This window comes from Anolis sagrei, chromosome 1, assembly GCF_037176765.1.
Source record: "Anolis sagrei isolate rAnoSag1 chromosome 1, rAnoSag1.mat, whole genome shotgun sequence".
NCBI lineage: Eukaryota > Metazoa > Chordata > Lepidosauria > Squamata > Dactyloidae > Anolis > Anolis sagrei.
Window position 1 is genome coordinate 238,524,501 of NC_090021.1, and position 21,331 is coordinate 238,545,831.

Genomic DNA, 21,331 nt, shown 5'->3' on the forward strand with positions numbered 1-21,331 from the left:
ACAGTCAGACACACAAACACACCAATCAGTTGCTTTGATTGCAGTTTCTACCAAAGCCCTCCCCTCATCATTGTCCATTCTTTGGTAAGCATCACACTGAGCAATGCCACATTCTTGTTTTCGTAGCAAGCCAACATTAGGTCAACTTATATAACACATTTTGGCACTATAGGATAAATAATTTTTATTTTACTGGCTGCCTTTCAGGGGTTAACATATCAGTAGAAATATAGTCAAAATATTAAAACAAGGCGTAAGTTAGGTATTATAGGTGCACCACGAAGATTGTAAATCTGCTTGCTTATGTTGGAGAACTCTGGCTTTGGATTAACTCATAACAAACATAAACACTGGGAGGGGAAAAGGTTCTTCGTCCTTGCCTTGATGATATCAAGACAGAACATGCATAGTTTCATAGTGGGTTTTAAATCCAGATGCTCAGTAGAACCAGTTCAATTTAATTTCAGCAAGCTTGACAACCCATTACCTGGCAAAACAATTCCTTCTTAATCTCTCAAGCAAAAACTACAGCCTTACAAACTGCTCATATACAAGACCAAAAACCATTGGAGGAATTCCATAAGGCCAAATAAATCAAAAAGTATTTATTGTTATGGCACAAGGTTACATTTTATTATGGAGGTGCTCCTATTCCCCAGGCTCACAAAACTATTCACACCAAAATATGCAAATATTCATGTACATCTTGTATGCACAGGTGTCTTGCATGTACCTCACTGACTGCCATGAAGAAAATATCTTTTGTAATCCTGATCACTAACCTGATTTGGCCGCTACTGAAGGTGTAGAACCCATATATGACAAGGAAAATGCCTGGCAGGGCTGCAAAGAATAGGATGCGAGTATACCAACCCAACCAGGCAAAATAAAGGGCAATTTTCTCCCCAAAATATGTCCTGAAATAAAAACATAGAAACTTGAAAATATTTTCTGAAAAAAATTCCTTGATTTGATACAACACAGATGTAAGACCATGTCAACTGTGCCTATTCCAGATATAAATCCTTTATTTTAGATGCATGTGATCCTCAAAGCGGCTATCCTTAAAAGTAAAACACTAGGGTCACTGTGTGACAATTTCTAATAATTAAATGCTGCAACATACCCCACAAAAGTGATAAGTGCTGACTTAATTTTTAAAAACAAAGCCTAGGGGTTTTTTTAAAAAAATGTTTTTTTAATTCCTTGCTTTTACTTCTGTCCTAAATTTGAACTTGAAAAGTATATAAATACATTGAAACATTTAGTTTCAACATTTGAACTTCAGAATATCCTCACAATGACTGCTAACATTAAAGATTATGCCATACCTGATTTTCCCAATTGGTTGCGGATAAAGGATATCTCTCCATCGGGCCCAGTTAATTTTCAAGAATTTTCCCAGATGTTCTCTCTGGATACAATATGATTTCAGAAGTTACAACTCTTAACAATCTAATAATAATAATAACAATAACAGTAACAATAATAATAATAATTTGTATCCCACCACCATCTCTCTGGAGGGACTTGGGGCGGCTCACAGGATACACTCAGTAGCACCACACAAAACACATACATCAAAATATAAAAGGTTAAATTAATAACAATAATATTAACCCCATTGCACATAAAACAATAAACCCCTATCAATTAAAAATATTAAAAGACTCAACAAACTATAAAATAGCTGCTATGAGCAATATTCATCCTCATAAAGGGAAAACAGTGACCACTCACTAAGTTTCCAAATATACATGCTCCTTGAGACATTTTGAAAGGGCTGAATAGCAAGCATCTAGAAAATATTCAACAGAAATATTAACACATCTTCCAAAATAGTATTTTTTCCTGTTGGCCATATTCAGCCATTTTAATATTTATTTTCAGTTGTATTTTATTAGGTATCTATTTTTCACCAAAAGAATTGATGGAACACAAAGCCTCTTGTGGTGTTGATGGGGCAAACCATGACTGCGGGGAGAGGGTTCAAGACTCTCTCTACTCCTTGCAATTCTTAAGTTTCTGTTAACAGTTTAAAATTTGCTTATTAATTTAATTTATGCAACCATAACATGTAGCTTGGCCCTCAGATTTTCTCACCTCATGTAAAGGAAATGCTGTTTCAAATACTTTCTTCTTTATCAAGTCATGAAGTTTCTCTAATATCAAAGCAGAAATAGGAAGATAATGATTAAAAACTCTTCCAATGCTGTGTAAATAATTTTAAAAACATATATTTTCTATGGCTATCCTAAAATGAAGCAGCAAAAAAACCACATTCATAAGCCACATGAATTAAAAAATGAATCTTATATGAGTTACATATACCCTCCACCAAGGAGCAGATTTTATTTGGGCTTCACATTAACCTGCAAGTTAGATCAGACTGAGAGGTAAAATTCAATGGCTGAGTAGTTTATACTTTATTTTTTTAAATCTGGATTTGAGTAGCCAAGTTCCATGCAGAAAATACTGACAGCAAATTCAATAACACAGTTACATACAACTGATTGTATACGTATGGCTTTTTTTTTTTATGGGGCAATGTCCCCTTTTGAAAATTCATGTTTACAGCTGTCCCAAGATCCGGTCTGACTCTGAGACCCTCAGTTGATGGGAAATATCAAGAGTAAATATTATGCATTTATTTCTATTTCTGTTGTTGTTATTTTTATTATTATCATTATCATTATCCTCCTCAGCTATGGAACAGGTGCATCAGTTTCTAAAGAAAGCACTTTTTATGGTAGAGTTGAAATTGTTATTAGAAAGTGAAGCTGCCTTCGTAGAAAGTCTAGAAATTTTTATGTGGTTTAAAAGGCAGCTGTGAAGATTTTACAGGTTCACTCCACTTTTATATGTTTCAGGATAAAGTTCAAGAACTGGTGATCACCCTTAAGGTCTTCAACAAGAAGGGAAAGACATATGATCCTCTAGCTGTTGTTCAGATATGATCCCCATCATTCTGCCAATTGGCCATATTGGCAAATATTGATGCAGATTGTAATCCAAAACAGCTTGAGAGTACTAGACTGTGAAAAACAGCCTTAACCAGAGTCTCCTCCTCCATGGTCTAAAGAAATAAATTGCAAAATGGGTAGTTCCGAGTGGGGATTTGAACTTGAGCATTCTAGTGGCAAATTTTCGCACTGCAGCTTACTACATCAGGATACACCCACTGCAAAGTGAGCAGTGATCTCAAGAAAAACATAAAAGGTAACCTTTTTATTTTTTAAAAAAAAGGACTGTAGCTTATCACAAACTGGTGATGAGCTACATGATTGTTTTACCAATGCTCACCACAATGTCCGTTCTTACATGCAATTTTATTTATTTATTTATTTATTTATTTCGTACATTTGTATCCCGTCCTTCTCACTATGGGGGGGGGCGGGGGGAGGCGGACTCAAGGTGAATTTACAACAAGCACTTATTTGAGTGCTAACCATAATCATATGAATGGACCTAAGGAAATGTTGCCATATATCTTGTTTGTTTAATAAAATTGTAATTTTAAGCACTTTTGTTCCTATAAGAGGAATACTGCAAACAGGCAGAGGAAAATACATGAATGGTGGCATACAGAGATAAAAAAAATCTGTCCATACCTTTAGTGCTATCAATTTCAGTGTTCTCCAGAATAAAGCTGACAATACGTATCCTAAACATGAAACCATCAGGAATTAGGCATAAACTCTTAATTGACCAAGAAACAGTAATAGTTTTTATCCATGCCAGGAAACAGTTAATGCAGGCATCCTTTCAACTATCGGACTACAATCATGCACCTGAAAGGATTAAAAGGTATCTGCAGCCCTAATTTGTTCTGATCGTACAGTGAAAGGAAAGGATGAACATGCAGAACTTCCAAAGGTGGGTGGAGTATTAACTGACAAGGAAGCTGTTATCTAGCATTACATTCACATGGCAAGAGTTCTTTTGTTATTGTTGTGGTTGTTGTTGTTGTGTACTTTCAAGTCAGTCCAACTCAAGGAAACTCTATGATGGCATTTTCTTCCACAATTTCTTCAGAGGAGTTTTGCCACTGCGTTCATCTTACACAATAAAGTGTGATTTTTTTACTCAAGACTACCCGGTAGGTTTCCATGGCTGAGTGGGGATTTGGGCCTTGGTCCAAGTTCAATGGTTCCCAACTTTTGGTCCTGTTTTAACACAGGTGTTTTGGATTTCAACTCCCAGAAATCCCAGCCAGCTAACTAGCTATTAGGAATTGTCGGAGCAAAAGTCCAAAACACCAAAGGTTGGGAACCACTGCTCTAGTCGAACACTATATAATGTTTCCCTTTAGGGTGGACAAGAGTTTACCTTGGACATTAGCCCTAGTAGTGAATGTCAAACTTCAGTCCCCTGGGGATATTGCAATGATCTCCTCTGAAGATTCACCCTCATGTTTAGTACAAGTCTAGATCTATTTCTTTCTTTCTCTATAACTTACAAATGCAGGCAGAAATTCAGTTGCTCAGCAAGCAGTTAGCTTCCCACCTTTTAGTATTCTAGCTACCAAGTACAAAGGTGCTGCAGTGACTGACAAAGGCATCTGCATCTATTTTAAAATTGTATTTTAAAGTCAAATAGCTTTGAACTTATCATACTAGCTTTGAGGTTTTTGCAGTTTTGAAATTTTTTTAAAAATCCATATAACCCTTTTCTTCCACCTTCAAGATTTAAGATATAGGTCTGATATTGTAAAGACATTGTTCATTTCGGTTCAAATCACACACATCTATCCTTGAAGGATCACAATGGTCATTCAGTCCAACCACTGCCATGCAGGAATACCCAACTAAACTCATTGAATATATCCATCCAGCCTCTCTTCAAAGATCACCAAAACTGGAGAGTCTAACACACTCTGAGGCAAGGTATTTCATTGTGAAAAGCAGGAGAGTTTAGATGGAATATCTTTGCTTGTAATTCAAATCCATTGGTTCATGTTGTAGTCTTTGGAAAAGCTGTTTGATGTACATTTCAGACGTCATCTTCAAAGACACCTAAATCCTTTTGGATCCAATTGCTTTCAAGCCAGATGTCATTCCAATGATTGTGGATTACATTATTCTGACCTAAATGTTGTTCCTAATACAGTGTCATCTGCAAATCTGATAAGCATGTCTTCTATTCCATCATCTAAAAGTCATGCATAAAGTTGCTGAATCATAATGGACCCAGGAGATAACTCTGAAGCACTTCACTAGTTACTTCTATCTAGGATGATCCAAAGTGCAATACTCTAGATTTTGAAGCTCACTGATTCTTAATCAATGATGTTAAAAATCATACAACAGAAAAGTGACCATGAAAATTTCTTTGAGAGATTTACTTTAGATGGTATTCAAGGAGGTCTTCAGGGAGTGCTGATGCAATCCACTGCTCCTCTTTTTACCTATCTAGGGACTTAGGAAAAAACCAAATAATAAATAGTAAATAAAAATAAAATGATAAAAATTCTGTCTCTACTGACAAAAACCAGTTCTAAAAATTGCTATTTGCAATGGCTTCTATGGAGTAGCTAACACATACAATAGATGACAATGTTTGAGGGAAGGTTCTTCTTTTTTTTTACCTTGTTGTAGGTGAAATGTGTACTCCCAGCTCTTCCTCTTGTTGCTGTTCACATAGAACTTCTGGTGCATTGTCCGGATTCTTCAAAAGCCACTGATATTTTCGGAAAAGTCCACTTGGGGCATTAATTCCATAAAATAGCTTTTTGTCTTGAATCATCTAAGAATCAGAGACATTAAGAAAAATAAACAACAATGAAGAGAATAAAACCAGGCCAGTGTGTTGTAACAGGTCAACTCTGTGGCAACATCCTGCAGGAGTCATTCATTTCAATAGCATTCGCTATTATCCATATTTTCTTGTTTCTACAAAAAGTTCAGGAATCTATGTCCTATAGATACAGAGACCATATTGAATATTCAAGAAGCTGGCCTTCCCTGCTCTCTAAACAAACTATTTGCACCAGTCCTTTCTTGGCCAGGAAAGAGCTTCAAATCTCTTATCAAAATGAAAAGAGGGACAGGGCATCCTTCTTCAACAAGGAGAAACATAGGAATCAGGTATCATACTTGCTCGAGAATATGTCAGTTTTACCTTAATAATGAAGCCTTTTCTGTGCAGTTCTTCAAGAAACCTCTTCTTCTTGTGATACTTCTCACTGTAGGGGTGGTGATCGTCACAGACTAGGACAAAATCCCATTTGGTTGGGAACTGGACAGAGAAAACAGCCAACTGAATCAACTGTTCACATATACATCTTTCCTCTACTATGTATACATCATCTTAATTTTTTTCCCTTGGAAAAAAAATAATTTTTGGAACATGCTAGCTAGATAATCTGGTATCTGCTCCCCGCCCCTCAAAATAACTTTTCTAAAATTTGATTTTCAAACCACACTGGATTGAACACTTTCGCCTTGACTGCTCTCTTTAGGATAACTTTCCATTTAACAAACAAGACAATCTTCCTATTTGGCTTTGCCACAACTCCCTTACTGGAAGGGCTTCAGGACAAGCATGAGTCTTGCTTTCTTGAATGCCCTTCCTACTTGAGCTAGTACCACCAGGCACCTTGTTGGAAGGATCCTCATGCATGTCCTTGTTTAAATACTTTTCATTGTATTTTACTGAAGTACATTGGCCAATTTAGTCAGAGAGACCACTGGGTAGTAGGATGGGTGGTAGGATGGGTGGTGCATGTACCCAGGTGGACAAAGGTGGGAAACATCACTGACCCAAGCTCTTTCATCCCACTCTCCAGGAGCCCCCGGTGGCACAGTGGGTTAAACCCCTGTGCTGGCAGGACTGAAGACTGACAGGTCACAGGTTCGAATCAGGGGGGAGGTGGATGAGCTCCCTCTATCAGCTCCAGCTCCCCATGCGGGGACATGAGAGAAGCCTCCCACAAGGATGATAAAAACATCAAAATCATCCGGGCGTCCCCTGGGCAACGTCCTTGCAGACGGCCAGTTCTATCACACTAGAAGCGACTTGCAGTTTCTCAAGTCGCTCCTGACACGACAAAAAAAAATCCCACTCTCAGTCAGACTCTTCATTCATAGTTAGGTAATTGATGGTAGTTGTTTGATTGACCTACCAATCAACAGAAGCACCAATAGAACTGAGGGTGGGATGAAAGGGCAACCTGCATCCTGAAGAATGCAGAAGGACTTAAGCACAGCATAGGTGTCAATTGTGTATCCAACTTTCCCCTTATCTAGCATGGCCAAGCCACATTACCATATCTTCTTCCACCCAGGATCACATTAATGATGGTATCCTATTCCTCCCCACTCCCCTAAAATTCATGCAAAGGCATGTACAGACAAAACCAGTAACAAAGTTACCAATCACCAGATTAAACATATTAATCACCATATTGTGCCCTCACCTAAATAACTCCAGTTCTTCTTTCCTGTCACACATAATTGCTCTCACTCAGGGACTCTGGGGGAAGCCTCAACAGAATGAATCCCACTGCGCCTTTCCTTGAGGTCTATGCCTACTTTCTAATTTAAGAATTAGATTTCCCCCTTCCCGCACTTCCAGTACCCCTTCTTTTTGCATCTTTAGTAGCTGCTTTGGTTCAATATTTATATCTGTTTTAGTTAAATCAAATTTGAATGGAGTTCTCTCTTACTCCTACATTCTTAAATGGTTTACATTTTTAAATGAGGGCACAGTTGCTTATAATTTATTGAATTTAGGAGATTTTTCCTTCCTCTTTCAAATAGTTCTTTGTCTATATTATGCAACTTTCTACAGTGTTCCTTGCTTTTATTCTGTTTTTATTTTGTTTCAAATAACCTAGATCCATTATAAAACATTTATATGTTTTCCTACTCTCTATCTAGTGCTCAGATGCTTCCATGGGCAGGACATCACCATCTAGCAACAAGAAGGATCCCTGGTGGCACAGTGGGTTAAACCCTTGTGCCAGCAGGACTGATGACTGGCAGGCCAGCAGTTCGAATCCAGGGAGAGCGAGTTGAGCTCTCTCTGTCAGCTCCAGCTCCCCATGTGAGGACATGAGAGAAGCCTCCCACAAGGATGGTAAAATATCAAACATCCAGGTGTCTCTGGGCAACGTCCTTGCAGATGGCCAATTATCTCACACCAGAAGTGACTTGCAGTTTCTCAAGTTGTTCCTGACATGAAAACAAAAACAAGAAAGGCAGTTCACCAGGCACAGTGAAGATGTCATTTGCTGAAGTATGAATATTTGGCTAGAAAAGGGAAAAAAGCAAATGGCAAGGGGACCCAAAATGATGAGAACTGAAGCATGCTTAGTAGCCACAGAGTGTTGCAGAAGGAAGCCTGGAAAATGGGTGGCAGAGAAATTGTTAATTTGAGAGGATTGTGTGACTGGCACTTTGTTGTAGATAGTACCTGTCAGCTATATTTCAGAGAAAAGTAATGGCTAACCACTTCTGAATATTCTTTGCTTAAGACAACCCTGTGAAATTCATTGGTCACCTGAAGTCGACAGGCAACACTACCTGTTTGCTGAAGGTCACATTTGTTGATATCAATTAGGTAAACCTATACTGAACTCACATGCTTGACTTTACTGATTATAATTTGCAACTGCTGACCTGTGAATGAATAGGTATGATAATTTTATTTATTTATTTATTTATTTATTTATTTACTTTGCTTGTATACCGCAGTTTCTCAGCCCGTAGGCGACTCAACGCAGTTCACAAGAGCAAAAAGTCAATCATACAATATACAATATTTAAAACCATTAACAGCATAATATACAAAGTAATGACACATCAATAACAACACATTAACGTCTTTGTCCAACTTAAAAAAAAAAACATGGTTGCCCTTTAAAAAAACTCCACACAGTTTCCCCCTCAGATTATTTCTGGTTTTGAACTTATAATTATATATTTTCCCTCCCAAGTTTGAACTGCGGTTTTATAATGTCTATTGCTTTGATTTCACTTTTTTTTTTGTATTTTCTCAGTTGTAAAACAGACTGAACTTTTAAAAAATTATTTTAGGATTTTTGAACATCAAGTTGCTAGAAACCATTGTTGGAATGACTGCCATTTCCTCGACATTCTCTCTTTAAATTATTTTTGCATTCTTCCTAACTACTTGTTTTGTACTACTTTGATATTATACAGGTGAATATCCCATATGTCCACCAACAAATAGTTTTAATACAGAGACGTGCTTTTGTAGTCCAGCAATGGAGTCCTGAACCACAGAATTATTTGTCGGGCAGACAGAATCTAAACAAAAAAAATTACAAACCAATCCACAATCACAAACAGATGAAAAACTAGATTGGGAAGCCTTCTTTTTGTGAATTCTGACCACTGTACATCTCTTGCCACATAAACACTCTTCACAAAATGACATGAAATTGAGGTAATTGTCATTATTTTATAGTCATTAGAGTTCAAGTATTATTGTCCACCACAATTGTGGTGTTAGCGAACTCAAAATGTCATAAGACCAGAAAATGAATGGTTGTGTGCCTATAACAGCAACCAAAATTCAACCTGGAAGAATTAGTATTGCCTTTATTCTTATGTCAGTTGTTTCCTCAAGATAAGCATATTACATTTTGATACATTTAATACTGGTACTGATCATCTCTTTGGTGGAAAGACAATACTGTTCTTGAATGAACAGAACACATCATGGATAGTAAAGGTCTTGCAATCATATATCTATTTTCTAGGGAATATGCTACATTTCCTGAACATACTAGTGCTTGCTTTTAAGGAGACAAAGAGTAATGCACTGGAAGTGCTGTTAGCATGTGCTTCTTACTTAGTGATAAGACATGACTTAAGATGGGATAATTGAACTGAAACATATTTTCAAGAAGTGAAATCACAATTGCCTAAATGCCAGTGAACATACTCCAATGTTAATTAAACAACAAGAAAAACAGTGTTACTGAAAGTTGGAACTACATAAAAGTGGCTTTAACATGCAGACTTTGTAATCATCATATTCCTTTTTGTGAAAGTTTTACCATGCAGACCAGTCTAAGGGTTTAGGAAAAGGAATCCTTTCACCCACAATCTTTTGAATACATATTGGATCTAATGACTATGCAATCATGCCTAAGCAGGTCAACAACAACAACAAAAATTATAAAATAATTATGGGAAATTGGCAGATGAAAAAATGACAAAAATGCACCATTTCATAGTTAGTAGTATGTTTAGCTTGCTTTGAAATTGATAGACAAAAATGCAGTTGAACCAGTGAACTATACAAGGACATTTCTGATGCAAAGCAACAGTATAGTTCAGTGATGATAGTCATCAAATTTAAAGTATTACCAATCATATTGTGATAATTAAGAACTAAATTTAAGCACAGATCTATTACTTAGGAAGTTCAAGTTCAAGTCCCTCGTTGAACTTGAATCCAGTTGTCTTCTTTCAGCTTAATCTACCTTATAGGCAGGCATGTAGCCGCGGGGGGGGGGGGGGGGGGGAGGGGGTTGAGTGTGGTGCACGAGAAGGCCTTACTGGTTTATTATTTAAACGTTTATGTTCATTCATGTCATGATCTAATCACCATGCTCAATATATCCCATATGCATGGGGGTATTGAGATAATGATACAAAAGGTTTGCTAGGGTAGGTCCTCACCCCCCCCACCCACCCCGAATCAAACTCAGCACCCCCCAAATCAAAATCCTGGCTACGGGCCTGCTTATAGGTTATTTTGAAGATAAAGTGGGGGAAAGTCACATACCCCATCTTGAGCATGGTTTATATCCTGCCTTTCCTCCAGTATCAACCACTAGACCTGCAGGTGATTCTTGAAAAAGAAAAATTTCCAGCTGCATCAAGCTATGGCCTTCATGATTCCTGAAAATACCGGCGCCTACCTTCGTAAAGGAAAGTTTACTGTCATTTTAGCTGTGAATGATGGTGACTCTGGCACTCCAGGTTCTTGAATGCCGACATTCCACAGAATACTGCAAAATTCCAAGTTTCCAGGCAATAGTGCCCGGGATTCTAAACATCTTAAAAACAAAGTAATTTAGGAAGGTTTACAAGATCTTCCATGGGCATATCTAGGGGATCTCTGTAATACACAGAAGCCATCACCTTATTTGTAGATGGCCTTCTGTCATTGTCCTATAACAGGGAGGCAGCAGTGGTAGGCCAGATGTTGCTGGAGTTAAGCTTATGGGCATTGCAGCCCAAGAACACATGGAAAGCCACCTAGTATGCTATGAGGGGGACATGCAATGTGGGAGATACAGAGAAGGAGAAGAGAGAAAAGGGGGAAATTTTACCTCCCTCCCCAGCAGGAAACTGCTGGGAGAGACAATTGCTCTTTTGTCATATAAGCTACTCCTTAAATATAGAGAAAGGACCCCCATGGTGCAATAGGTTAAAGTCTTGTGCCAGCAGGACCGCTGACTGACAGATCAGCAGTTCAAATCCAGCGAGAGCAGGTTGAGCTCCCTCTGTCAGCTCCAGCTCCCTGTGTGGGGACATGAGAGAAGCTTCTCACAGGAGGGTAATACATTCATACATTCGGGCATCACCTGGGCAAAGTCCTTGCAGATGGCCAATTCTCTCACACCAGAAGCAACTTGTAATTTCTCAAGTCACTCCTGACACGAATAAAAAACTATAGAAAAAGTGTGAGAGACATTAAATCAGGTGTGGGGGTCTTATAGCTCCTCAGTTGTTGCTGGATTGCAACTCCCATTGGTTTTAGAAGGTAGAACCAGTAATGAGGAATGATTATCAATACCCAGAGAGCCATTAATATACCATTCCTACTTTATGTAAATGGTTGAAAACAGCATTAAGCTGAAATGAAGTGTCTTGTTTAACAATGGACTATGATTACTTGTTTCCTTACTACCTTGCCTCTGCTGAAAGAAAGATTGCAACCACCAATTCACTATGGATCCATTTCTAAATGAAATTATGTATCTGCTCTACTTTTAAAAGCTTTTTTTAAAGAGACACTTTTTAGTTATTTACTTGACATTTTTAATGTGTCTGTATCAATTGTGCATCATTTGAGCGTAAATAAATGTCATGGATGAATGAATTCTCATTCAGCAATGAAATCAACAGGGTGACCTTGTGCCAGCGCCTCTCTCTCTGTCTCTCTCTGCTTATACTGAGAAGGAGAGACAGAACATCAGGACAGTGAAGGAAAGGCAGGCTATAAATACTGTACAACTAATAAATGTATCTGTAATAATTAGCTCACTTCAAAGAGATTAAAGAAGTGGTTAGCAACCATTTTGCTAGGTACAGATAGGTGTTATATCAGTAAAAATATATGACTTCTCACATTTGTCTTTCACCGTTTTCTTTGGGTGGTACTAAACTTAAATTTCTTAAGATTACCCAAAGACTTCTTAATTTCTACATAACACATCTTTAATTCACCCCAAGATCCCTTCTTCTTTTAGGGACAGGGAGAGATGTGTATGAAGGCATGTAGCCGGGGGGGGGGGGGCTTGAGGGGCTTCAGCCCCCCCCCCCCCCAAATTCTCAGGGTGGTCCGCGAGAAGGCCTTACTGGTACATTATTTAAACTGTTATGTTTATTCATATCATGATCTGATCACCATGCTCAATATATCCCATATGCATGGGGCTATTGGGATAATGATACAAAAGGTTTGCTAGGGTAGATCCTCAGCCTCCCCCCCCCCCCCGAATCAAACTCAGCACCCCCCGAATCAAAATCCTGGCTACAGGCCTGTGTGTATGTAATTATTAATTTAGGCATACTTCTTTAAATACATGTAAGCTTGCAGCACGAGTGTTTCAAGAACACATGCACACAAACCTATTGCGCTAAGGAAGTAATGAGGTTTCATTATTTTCAAGGTTCAGTTCGCACAATGCCTATAAGAGGAGACTATCAGGGAGTCCCTCTAAGAATGAGAAGGCTGTAAACACTGCCCAGTTATCAATATTTTCCAAAGCTATCACAGTAATCACAAGTTAACCTAACAGGAATATAGGACAATTTTAAAAGCTGGGATTTCTTTCAAACTAATGTAGTAAAAATGAATGTACCAATTAACCTACAAATCTCTGTATGAGTACACCCCTTTTTAATTTTGGGGTCTTCGTGTCTCCTGCAGACTTTGTGGCTTGTTAAATTTTGCAACTCAAACCATTCAAAGGAAATCACCAGCAGCTGAGTGTTTTCCCTCCCTCCCCCTCTCTCTCCCTTTCTATGTGATTTGTTAAATGTATACTTACCAACATTTCACAGATGAAAACTGTGCACAAGCAAGATCAGAGTTTGGTTAAAATGGCAAGAGCAGGCAAGCTAAAAAACAGGCTGCAGCAGTTTGTCTTCCCTGGAGTCTACAAGGAAGGACAAGATTATCCTCTCCTGACTATTGAGCGAACTGAGCATAATCACTCTTGCAATTTATACTCAGTTTGCACCAATGGAAGTAAGACAAATGAGGAAAGTGGGAGGAGCATGGAGAAACTGGGACATCTTAAAAGCAGTTGAAGCAATGGGATAGTAGAACTAATTTGCAATATTTATGGCTAATTGATACAGTTAGAAAATAAGTATTGTAGTATAGATCTTGCTTTAGGTTCCATCATAAATAGAAATAAGATAAGGGTGGTATATAAATAAAGTATATTATTATTATTATTACTACTACTACTACTACTACTACATTTACTAATAGTTATAAAATAGAACTGCAGAAATAGTGCTATTTTGTACCTATTAGTCCCAGCCTATAGAAAGGGCTTCAAAATGTACCTATCCAGAAAAGTGCTTGGCTGTCTGGTGAGATTTGTTTGCTTCATTTAGTTTGTGCTGCAATTACTATAGTATTTTATTTCTAATATGGTATTTTGACAAACTCCTTAAAATGGTGTAATATGCACACTGAGTTTCTGAATCAAGCAACTGACATGGTATTATTATGCACAATATTAATTCCTGATTGAACTCCATAGAATGTTAGCAACTCAAATGAATGGAAACTACATAGAAGAATTTGCATATATTTACATATAGCAATCATAGGAGTTGCTACATCTGATTATAGCAAAAAATAATAATTGTGATAAAGGCAGGGCTAAAATACTCTTAACACCTACCATGGAAGCTGTTACTGAACAATCAGGAGAGCAATTTAAATAGTGGAAATATTGGAAACATTTCTCATTGAAACTGAGGCTCCTTTTACACTGCCATATAAAATCCAGATTATCTTCTTTAAACTGGATTATATAGCAGCGTAGACTCAGACCAGTTCAAACCAGATAATGTGGTTTATCTGCTTTGATAATCTGGATTATATGGCAGTGTAGAAGGGGCCTTAGTTTGGTTTCCCATTTTATATAGGACTATGGCAATTCAATTTTTAAAATCCCAAAGAGAAGGAATGTAACTTACCGGAAGCAGAGCTTCATGGTCCTCAAAGTGAGATAAAGGCATCAGCGAAATTTCAGCCTAAAGAAAGAGATTTAATAAGTGAAACAAGGGTTTTCTGTCATTACAGCAAAATATAATAAGATGTAGCAGACTTTATTACTAATATTGTTTTCAAACTACATTGCTTATTTTCTGAGTGTTTGGCTGTGAATCCGTGAAAGGGACTCTTATAACTTTATGTTCATATTGAAAAGTTTCACCTGCTAAACATCTATTGGGGGGATTGGGAGGGAGGATATGGGTTTTAAAGGCCATTTTAATGTATTTGCTGTATTTTAATTCTGTTTTTACTACACTGTTATTTAATTGGTTTTTTTTTTTTTACTTTTGTATTGCTCTTTTTAAACTTTTAGTGTGGGTAGATGTTAGCTACCTTGAGTCCCCATGGGGAGAAAGGCAGGATATAAATAAAGATAATAATAAACAGCAACAACATCATCTAAATGCAAGGGCGAGGCACAGAAGGAAAGCCAATTAAAATGTTGACCAGTTCAATATAAAGTTTATAAGTTTAAATGGAAGGAGGACTAGTTGGAGGTGGATATTTGTATTTGTATAACACTAAAGGCAGTTTGAAAGAGAGATTGCTGTGCATGGTAAATATATTCATGTCACTTTTGTAGTCTTGCAAAACTATGACACATCTATTTGATCAGAGATAATGCTGCGAACAAAAATAGCACAACAGACAATATAGATGCTTTCAAACTGTTTTCAGTTCTCTGGGCTTTATTGTTGTCTCTCACAGTATAAAACTAGAAAGCAATGAGTCTGAAATGCTCCCAAATTAAAAACAGAAAGAAATCCCCTAAGAATACTATATTTTCATCCTGTATAAGGAGTTGCAGCATGCTTAATGGCTGTACTCACAAGAAACATATGCTTGGTGTGTGTTTGTATTTTCAGGATAAGAGCTAAATTGGGTTCAGAGTCACAGGTAATAGTTAAATATTAATTAAATGGAATTAGAGATTATGATCATACTTGTTTCTTAGTGTGTATATAATGCCAACAATGTTCCATAAAACCCACTGTAATAACAGTAATATATACACACTCAGTTTAAGTGGTCTGCTTTTCTGGAATATTTCTTGTCTGTCTTATGGATGAGTCTTAACTCTTGCTTGTGTTTTTGCCCACATAGAGATAAATACAGTCCTGTGAAAACAGTTGCAAGCAATTTAATCTATACAGATATCTTGTAAAAGAATTTAAAGTAAATTAGACACACAACAAGCCACAAAGAGAAAATAAACGAATGGCTATGTGGTGACTTTGTTTTTGTTTTCCAAACAGAAAGGAAGATATTCAAATGTATACGCTGGAAATATTTTCATATGCCACACGAGAAATTGCATTTACTTCAGAAAACTAGCTTAAGCTTGGCCTAGAATGGTGTGGAAATCAACTGTACAATGGCAATTGACCCACCAGACAAGCCATTCAGCTTTCCCTGAGGTGCCATGCCAGTATGACTTCAAGTAACCGCAGTGTTGCTTGAAGTATTTTTCCAAGTGCCATACAATGACCTAGTGGTATAGGTTCCAACTACATACCACTGAGATTCCCATTTACTTTCACAGCAGGAAATTCTGGAACAAATATATTTCCCTTTGAGGAGCATATACTATAGATTTCTGGCATTTTGCAGCTGCACTGTTTCACAGCTGTACAATTGTGCAGCTGTTACAGGGTACAGAAGCAAGGAGGAGCCAATGCCAGCCTCACAGCATCATTAACATTAGAGAAACAGTGGGGTTTCCAAAACTCACAAAAATGCTACTCCTAGCCAGCTCTAGGATCAGAGCCTGAAATTTAGGGTCTGTCTATAGGGCCCAGAGATAGCAGTACTTTCTCTGGGAAAATGGAGAATCTCAATGGATGCATCTACTCTGTACATGCCATAGCTCAGTGCGATGGAATCATGAGAGTTTTAGTTTCAAAAGAGCTTCAGCCTTCTCTGCCAATAAGTGCTGGTGCCTCACCGAACTGATGCTGGAATTTAGAGGATTTCTATGTCCTGTGGAAAGCAAGGGATGCCTGGCAAGCTTTGTTAACTGTGGATGAGAGTGAATCAGGAATTGAGAGACTCACCAGGATGAAAGCAAATGTTTTATTCGATTTGCACAAAAAGGACATTTATACAACACAGATGCTCCAAAGTACAAAATGTAAAGCATGCTTGTAAAACTGACATTTTTATAAACATAAAATTCCATTCACTACTGTGGTCCAGTTTCGAAATTTCCCTCCCTCTTCCCTGATTGGCCAGCCACCGCCCCCTGGGTTTCTGATTGGCTAGGAGGTGGGACCAAGCTAGCTTTTCCTCTGATTGGCTGGGAGTGCCGGTGACAATCCCCTTCCTGCTGGGCAGGGAAACCCCATAGCTCCCAATGATCTTGGAAAGGCATTCTGGGGGATGGATGGAGATGTGGGGGATGTGCCCACCCCTGGATGTGCAGCAATGGAATGTGATGAACAAAGGAGCATCTGAGAGCCCATTTGGCAGGATTATGTAGATGCCTTTGTCCACAATGGGAATTATTGTCCCCACATTACCTTATGCTATCTCAAAATGTGGTTTTGGTGATAGGATTATAATCATAGTTCTGTCTCAAAACATTGTGTGTGGGGTGGCAAGGAGCTCCAAAGGGGAAGTGACAGGCAGATGGTATCAAGGTCCCTGCTGAGGTCCAGGAAGGTATTTTGTCACAAGAGAATATGTCCCATCTCAGGTTCTCATAAGGTGGAATCTGGAGTGACTCAGAACTAGAGTTCACAGGTTCATGTACATTTGCCTTCTTTTTTAATAGAGTTTGATAAATCAAGAATAATAAAATAAAATAATAAAAATGGGAGAAAGACAGTCTTGGTATGGTGTTTGATGAGAGAGAGATTGAAGGGGAGAGAAGGGGAGAGTGGTGGAAGAAGGGAATGATTGGGGTCTCATCAGGGCTGAGTGGCAGCAGGGGTAGTCATTTGCAATGTATTATTTTTTCACTGAATCAATTATGCCAATGTCCACAGAAGGGAAAATACTACTTACTTAGGCGATCCCTCATTGGACGAGTAAGATGGTCTTCCGTTATGGATTTCTCTGTGGGTCCGTATGTGGCTGTGGAGCCCTATTCTTGCTCTGCATCTTCTTCCGCAGTGAGGGCATTGGTTTCCAGGTGGAAGGCGGTCCCGGTCGGGGTTGGCTTGACGCGCCTTCCTCCTGGCACGTTTCTCTCTTTCACCCTCCACTCGTGCCTCCTCAAATTCTGCAGCACTGCTGGTCACAGCTGTCCTCCAGCTGGAGCGTTCAAGGGCCAGGGCTTCCCAGTTCTCAGTGTCTATGCCAGAGTTTTTAAGGTTGGCTTTGAGCCCATCTTTAAATCTCTTTTCCTGTCCACCAACGTTTCGTTTTCCGTTCTTAAGTTCGGAGTAGAGCAACTGCTTTGGGAGACGGTTGTCAGGCATCCGGACAACGTGGCCGGCCCAGCGGAGTTGATGTTGGAGGACCATCGCTTCAATGCTGGTGGCCTTTGCTACTTCCAGCACACTGACTTTTGTCCGCTTGTCCTCCCAGGAGATTTGCAGGATTTTCCGGAGGCAGCGCTGATGGAATCGTTCCAGGAGTTGCATGTGACGTCTGTAGACAGTCCACGTCTCACAGGCATAGAGCAGGGTTGGGAGGACAATAGCTTTATAGACAAGCACCTTGGTCTCCCTACGGATGTCCCGGTCCTCAAACACTCTCTGCTTCATTCTGGAAAATGCTGCACTTGCAGAGCTCAGGCAGTGTTGTGTTTCGGCGTCGATGTTGACTTTGGTGGAGAGGTGGCTGCCAAGGTAGCGGAAATGGTCCACATTTTCTAATGTTACACCATTAAGCTGTATTACTGGCATTGGAGAGGGATTGGCTGGTGACTGCTGGAACAGCACCTTGGTTTTCTCAATGTTCAGTGACAGGCCGAGCTTCTCGTATGCTTCTGCGAAGGTGTTTAGAGTGGCTTGTAGATCTTCTTCTGAATGCGCACAGACGACATTGTCATCAGCATACTGGAGTTCTATAACAGATGTTGTTGTAACCTTGGTTTTGGCTTTCAGTCTGCTGAGGTTGAATAGCTTGCCATCTGTCCGATAGATTATTTCCACTCCGGTGGGAAGCTTCCCATCAACAAGGTGAAGTATCATAGCGATGAAGATGGAGAATAGAGTTGGGGCAATAACACACCCCTGTTTGACACCCGATTCCACCTTAAATGGGTCACTTTGGGAGCCACTGCTGTCCAAGACTGTTGCCATCATGTCATCGTGGAGGAGCCGCAGGATGTTCACAAATTTGTTAGGGCACCCGATTTTGTGGAGGATGGTCCAGAGAGCGCTGCGATTCACTGTGTCGAATGCCTTTGCAAGGTCGATGAATGCCATGTACAGAGGTTGGTTTTGTTCCCTGCATTTTTCTTGGAGCTGTCGTGCAGTGAAGATCATGTCCACGGTTCCTCTGGAAGGGCGGAAGCCATTCTGGGATTCTGGGAGGGTGTCTTCTGAGAGGGGCAGAAGGCGGTTTGCAAGGATTCTTGCGAGGATTTTCCCAGCAGAGGTTAGAAGGGAGATACCTCGATAGTTTCCGCAGTCTGTTCTTTCCCCTTTTTTGAAGAGGGTGATGATGGTGGCATCCTTGAAGTCTGCTGGGATTTTCTCAGTAACCCACACTTTTTCTATGAGCTGGTGGAGTTGGTGTGTCAGCTCAGGTCCTCCCTCTTTAAAGATTTCAGCAGGGATGCCATCTGGTCTACTGGCTTTGTTATTCTTCTGTTGGCTGATGGCATTGCTGACTTCTTCCAAACTAGGCAGTGCTGCAAGCTCATCCCTGGTTGGTTGTTGTGGGATTTGTGAGAGGACCTCTTCGGCCACGTTGGAGCTGCGGTTCAGGAGGCTTTGGTAGTGTTCTTTCCAACGTAGTGCAATTGCGTTTTGGTCCTTCAGGAGTTTGGTTCCATCTGATGAGCGTAGAGGCTGTATGCCATGGTTTCTTGGTTCGTAGATGACCTTGTGGCTTTGAAAAATCCCTGAGCATTATGGGTATCTGCCAGGTGTTGGATTTCTTCGGCCTTCTTTGTCCACCAGATGTTCTTGAGTTCTCTTGTCCTTCTTTGGACCTCAGCTTTTGCACTGGCATAGATCTTTTTCTTAGCAGCACAGTTGATGTCTCTCTGCCATGCTTGGAAGGCTTTCCTTTTCTTGTCAATTAGCTGTTGGATCTCGATGTCATTTTCATCAAACCAGTCTTGATGTTTCTTGGCTTGGTATCCAATAGTTTCTTCGCAGGCTTGGATGATGGAGGTCTTCAGTTTGTTCCAATGTTCCTCAACGTTTTCGGGGTGTACTGTAGGTAGATGGTCCTTGAGTGCTCTTTGGAGATGGGCTCATCTGGAGGGCTCCTGAAGGGCTTGGGTGTTCATTTTGCGCCTTGTCTTCCTTCCTTGGAGTCTGCGCTTGGGAGCGATCTTGATAGCCATCAAGGATCGAATTAGCCTGTGGTCAGTCCAGCAGTCGTCAGCACCTGACATGGCTCTTGTGAGGAGCACGTCACGGCGGTCTCTGGCATGTGTGATTACATAGTCTAAGAGGTGCCAATGCTTTGACCGGGGGTGCTTCCATGATGTCTTGAACTTGTTTTTCTGGCGGAAGAGCGTGTTGGTGATGACAAGGTTGTGCTCCGCACATTTGGTGAGAAGCAGGATGCCATTTGAGTTGCTGTTTCCAACCCCGTCTTTTCCAATGGTTCCTGGCCACAGGTCGAAGTCTTGCCCAACTCTTGCATTGAAGTCCCCCAGGAGGATGATTTTGTCCTCCTTAGGTATCCCCGATAGGACGTTGTCCAGCTGACAGTAGAATTTCTCCTTGATGTCTTCGTCAGCATCTAGTGTTGGTGCATAGGCACTTATGATGGTTGCCCGTTGGTTTTTGGCAAGATCGATTTGGAGGGTTGAGAGTCGTTCGTTGATGCCAGTGGGTGCTTCGGACAGATGTTTCATCAGATCATTTCTGATGGCGAAGCCAACTCCGTGCATTCTTTGGTCTTTTTCGGGCAGTCCCTTCCAGAAGGTGTAGCCTCCTTTTTCTTCCTTCAGCTGTCCCTCTCCTGCTCTCCGGGTCTCCTGAAGGGCTGCTATGTCGATGTTGAAGCGTCCCAGCTCCCTTGCAATGATGGCAGTTCTGCGTTTGGGGCATTCACTGCCACTGTTGTCCATCAGAGTCCGTACGTTCCACGTACCGAAGTTCATTTTTCTTTTTTGGCCGCAGGGTGGTGACCCCACTGGACGCGGCAGTCCAGTCAGGGATAAGTGAGGCAGAGTTTAGGGCACCTTTTCTAGCCCCCTCCCCATGCGGGGTGAGCAGAGTGGGTCCTCAAAAGGGCTGCTCAGTCGCGGATACAGCTGCCGAACTACTCAACTGCCTCGGTCCTTGAGGTAGAACGACTGAGTCCGTACCCACCGCCCATGTGCCAGTCTGTGACTAGGGGCTTCCAGATTTCACAGTCCTGCCCCCGTCGCCACTCGCTGATTGCCATGGGACTTTGGTTGGTTTGTTTTTATTTTCTTTGGAAGACGCCTGTGCGTGGTTTTTTTTAATGTGTGGAGGTCAGTGCACAACTGATCAACACACAGACTTCACAGAGTGAGGTTCCACTGGTGATGTAGTTTAACACAATGACCGTGGCTTCTCAGTCTGTAGCAGCCTTCTTCCGCCTTCGCAGCCGTTGTAACATGTGCCATGTTATCCTCCGCCTGCTCCGCCGTTGAGGTCTTTGGGTCTTCGGACTGTGCTTGGTCTGGGACCTCCCCCGCAGCCACTCCTGGGAGTGCACGACTCCA

At 40.3% G+C, this 21,331-nt stretch overlaps 1 protein-coding gene across 3 annotated transcripts in view; it reads right to left on the minus strand.

The window, feature by feature from the left end:
- ANO9 (anoctamin 9) overlaps positions 1-21,331 on the minus strand; it is a 56,475-nt gene that overhangs the window by 23,092 nt on the left and 12,052 nt on the right. For 2 of the 3 annotated variants that reach the window (XM_060770062.2, XM_060770071.2), the window contains 7 exons: positions 14,427-14,483; positions 6,121-6,237; positions 5,588-5,745; positions 3,612-3,664; positions 2,104-2,162; positions 1,332-1,414; positions 783-917 (listed from right to left, as the gene is read on the minus strand). In XM_060770062.2, coding sequence (XP_060626045.1) covers positions 783-917; positions 1,332-1,414; positions 2,104-2,162; positions 3,612-3,664; positions 5,588-5,745; positions 6,121-6,237; positions 14,427-14,483 — 662 coding nt within the window. Of the gene's footprint in view, positions 1-782; positions 918-1,331; positions 1,415-2,103; positions 2,163-3,611; positions 3,665-5,587; positions 5,746-6,120; positions 6,238-13,258; positions 13,367-14,426; positions 14,484-21,331 lie in introns of those variants that run through there. The other variant, XM_060770080.2, reaches the window with a different exon arrangement.